This window comes from Leguminivora glycinivorella, chromosome 9 (genome assembly GCF_023078275.1).
Source record: "Leguminivora glycinivorella isolate SPB_JAAS2020 chromosome 9, LegGlyc_1.1, whole genome shotgun sequence".
Taxonomy (NCBI): domain Eukaryota; kingdom Metazoa; phylum Arthropoda; class Insecta; order Lepidoptera; family Tortricidae; genus Leguminivora; species Leguminivora glycinivorella.
In genome coordinates, this window is record NC_062979.1 from 10061074 (window position 1) to 10065035 (window position 3962).

The window sequence follows — 3962 nt, forward strand, 5'->3', positions numbered from 1 at the left end:
GCATACAAGTTTTTTTTAAGATTATGAAAATTAAGACTCGTCTGTGGGGAGGCATAGACTGAGATACGTGTTCTCATTCTAAGGCTCCCCACAGACAGTCTTAAAAATTCATAATCTTAAAAAAAACTTGTATGCAATCTGACAGTTCAAACTGACACTGACAAGACACTGACAGATCTGAACTGTCAGATTGCATACAAGTTTTTTTTAAGATTATGAATTTTTAAGACTGTCTGTGGGGAGCCTAAGGCCGGCAACAGACAGTCTTAAATTTCATAATCTTAAAAAATCATAATCTTATGAAATCAGATCGAGTGCACGAATTCCCATACAATTTCGCAACTGTCCACACACAGTCTTATTTTTTAAGATTATGATTTTTTTCAGATTGATCTGACATATTGCGAATAATTTGAATTTTAAGAATGTGTGTGGCAAGGCAGTCAATCTTATTTTATAGGATTATGATTTTTTAAGATTATGAAAATTAAGACTGTCTGTTGCCGGCCTAACAAACGCTTTGTCTTAGGCTCCGCGCACACGGGCGACAAAACTGTTTTGTCTCCGTCGCTCGGTCTATGGGCTAGTATGAAGGTGCGCACACGAGGCGACGCAACTTTTCATACAAATACGACGACGGAGACAAAACAGTTTTGTCTCCCGTCTGTGGGGGGGCCTTATTTGACATCACTTTTTCTTTTGGGCCAAAATGTAGCAAATGTGTAAAGCCCTTTCCATAAGTAAGAGTACGTTCAAATTATAATGTCTAGTTATGATGGAAATCTAGAAAAAAATAATTGAAAAACAAGTAGTGAATCACCGAATTCGTTCGATATTGTTACTGATTTCTGAACGTACCATGCGCTGTCACGACTGTCACTTTAATTGTCAATGTCAGTATTGTCACTATTGTCAGTGCCACTGTCACTTAATTCCCTTTCCCCACGTGTTTATTTTGTGGTGGACGAAATCAAATAGTTTTTAACATTATAATGGCTGTAATGCAAAGAATAAAGTAAGAAACCATATTTTTATAATGCCTTGTTCTTTTCAAAGATGTCAGTAACTTTTATTTAGTTGTTTTATTGTAATTTTTCAGAAAACCGACTACCAGGAAAGGCAAGAAGGTTTTGCAATCAAAGGAGCCAAAACCCACTGAAGGCCCCAAACAATGCATTTTCCTGCAGGGGAGGAATCCCTCGGAGCGCACAAAACAACTATTGAAAGATATATACGACTTGAAAAAACCCGATGGTGCTTATCTTCGTCGCAAGAATGATTTCGTTCCCTTTGAAGATGCTACACTCATTGAAAAGTAAGTTTATTTCACATCTTTTATAGTGATGCTATTTTATAATCAAAATTTTTTAACGAGTCACATATTCTCATGCATTTGTGACACAAAGAATGCGATGTGCTGCACACAGGTGTTCCTACCATATATTTAAATGTAATTTATATATTTCTTTCAGAATGTGCTACAAGAAGGATGCATCACTGTTTGGCGTAGGATCTCACAATAAAAAGCGTCCTCACAACATCATCCTAGGCAGAACATTTGACTATGGTATATTGGACATGATAGAACTTGGTGCCGAGAACTTCAAAGCAATGTCAGAGTTCCAAAACATGAAAGTACTGGCAGGGTTAAAGCCATGCCTGCTATTCAATGGGCCAGGGTGGGAACTCAATGATGAGCTTAAAAGATTGAAGTCTTTGCTGACAGACTTCTTTCACAGAGAGAAGGTGAGAAAATTCTAAGTTACTTTTATACTCCTTAAACTATTAACTATCCTAACTGGATTGCCTACTTTGAGTGTTTGGAATAGAGGCTTGATGTGATCAATATCTGAGGGAATGGAATAGTGAATCTGTTGCATGTGATTTTCATTAACGCATTCACTGCTGTATCTTTAGACCTTTTACAAGTATGGTTATTTACGAATTAGCTTAATTGCCACAGCGAAGGTGACAATGATTATTAACCCTTGAAAGGCCCAGTTGAGATTTTTCTTAATCTGGAATTATTAAAGTACTCAAAAATACATTACATCTCATGCCATATAATATATTTCACTTTCACATGTCAATTCAATTACAATATTAGGCATCTTCTACATATCTTCAATCTTGGGATACATTTTCATTATTTTGTTTTGTATGAAAAATGTATTTGTAATTTACAGGTTGAATCGATAAGGCTCCAGGGTTTGGAACATACCATCAGTTTCACGGCCACAGACGAAGGCAACATTTACATGCGATCCTACAGGATACTGCTCAAGAAGAGTGGCCAGCGCACACCTAGGATTGAGCTGGAAGAAATAGGTTAGTCTATAAGTTACTTAATTATACTAGTTGTGGTAAAATACGTGCAGCAATCTTGACAATTGTTAGTGTACCCATTTCCGAGAAATCTAGCTCTAAAATAGGGGTTCAGGTAATTCTATGTCCACTTTTACTGCCTTAATTTTCTTTGAAGTTTATATTGACATACATATTGCAAACACCGAAGATTGCAATTTGCGGTTTTGTGAGCATCTTTCTCTGTTAATCTAATTTTGCCTTTATTGGGATAAATAAAATAGACAGAGTAAGTATGCTATAATAAATTTCAATTTTATTGTTGTGTCTATTACTCTTTACTTAATTAGGTGTGTATTTGAGAGCTAACATTCAACATGATAAATTATACTACTGTTAGTAGGTATCACTTGATTAACTACTAAAGCGTCGAAACCAATTGACTTAGGTTGGTTTAGCTTGTCTACCATACAATGATACACTCTACATAGCATCACACCCACTCTCAATAACGGCAATAACGGCAACAATTAAGTAATAAAAAGTACCTTTAAAGTTGCTAAAATTAGTAAAAACTGCGCAGCTGTGTACGTTCTTTTGTCGCTTTGTTATCCTAGCCGGCAATAAACTCGACGTCGGCATCAAGCGTCCCGAACTTTCTAAAAAATTGGTTCTTTTGTTTACAAATTGGGATTGCTTCCATGTGTAGGCCGTTTTTGACCATGACTAACGTATATTACTACTAACACTTCTGAAATAAACTTTTTCTTTTTCTAATTCCGATTTTTCTTCTCTCCACTTAACGGCAACTCCCTATAACGCCATAATATGCACAGTCCCTTCAGTGCCGTTATATAGAGTTTACACTGTATTTAAGTATCATTTACAAATAGAATCTAAACTTTTATACATAACTAAAACATAATCAATATTGTTTCATTTCAGGGCCTTCAATAGATTTCAAGCTAAGAAGAACCAAGCTAGCAGCCGATGATTTATACAAAGAAGCTTGCCGAGTTCCCAGAGAAGCCAAGACTCTCACTAAGAAAAACATTTCCAGAGATGCCTTTGGTTCAAAACTGGGTCGCATCCATATGGGCAAGCAGGACATCAACCGCCTGCAGACTCGCAAGATGAAGGGCTTGAAGAAGACTCCGGAGGAAAGGAAGCAGATGAGGGACTTGAAGAAAAAGCAGGCCAAGATGGCAAAACAAGTGCAGCCTATGGAAGCATGAGTAATAAAGTAGTTGACTGTTTATTTTAGTAGTTTTATTTTATTATCTTATGGAGAAACAGAGCCTGTCGCATCAATAGGTCAACAGCAACTAACAACGTCAACTTCGTTGATTACGCCCTTTACCATAATGGATCAATCTCGACAAGTTGATGTTACCTACTTCGACTTCCAGAAAGCGTTTGATCTAATCTAGTTGATAACGATATGCTCCTCAGCAAACTTTCAGCATTTGGTTTCTCGCCAAATTTACTGACTTTATTTGCAAGCTATTTGAGAGATCTCAGGCAGTACGTGCAGCTTTCAGGCCACCAATTGAGGATTATTTCACCAGGTCTGGAGTGAGCCAGGATAGCACGCTGGGGCCTACGCTTTTCCTGGTGATGATTAATGACCTGCCTTTAGCTGTCAGCAATGTTCTTAA

General features: G+C 37.1%; 1 protein-coding gene across 1 annotated transcript; it reads left to right on the forward strand.

The window, feature by feature from the left end:
- The first annotated feature begins 900 nt into the window (after positions 1-900).
- LOC125229552 (ribosome production factor 2 homolog) lies at positions 901-3562 on the forward strand. The gene is made up of 5 exons (XM_048134420.1): positions 901-1015; positions 1100-1315; positions 1473-1746; positions 2187-2328; positions 3250-3562. Exons 1-5 carry the CDS (start codon positions 993-995, stop codon positions 3537-3539), a joined length of 945 nt encoding a protein of 314 aa, XP_047990377.1. The 5' UTR covers positions 901-992; the 3' UTR covers positions 3540-3562.
- The last annotated feature ends 400 nt before the right edge of the window (positions 3563-3962 follow it).

Excerpts from the sequence above, each read along its gene's own strand:
- LOC125229552 (XM_048134420.1), top strand. The coding sequence starts at position 993 with ATGGCTGTAATGCAAAGAATAAA. Across the intron at positions 1,747-2,186 it reads ACTTCTTTCACAGAGAGAAG|GTTGAATCGATAAGGCTCCA; the intron begins GTGAGAAAATTC and ends TGTAATTTACAG. Across the intron at positions 2,329-3,249 it reads GATTGAGCTGGAAGAAATAG|GGCCTTCAATAGATTTCAAG; the intron begins GTTAGTCTATAA and ends GTTTCATTTCAG.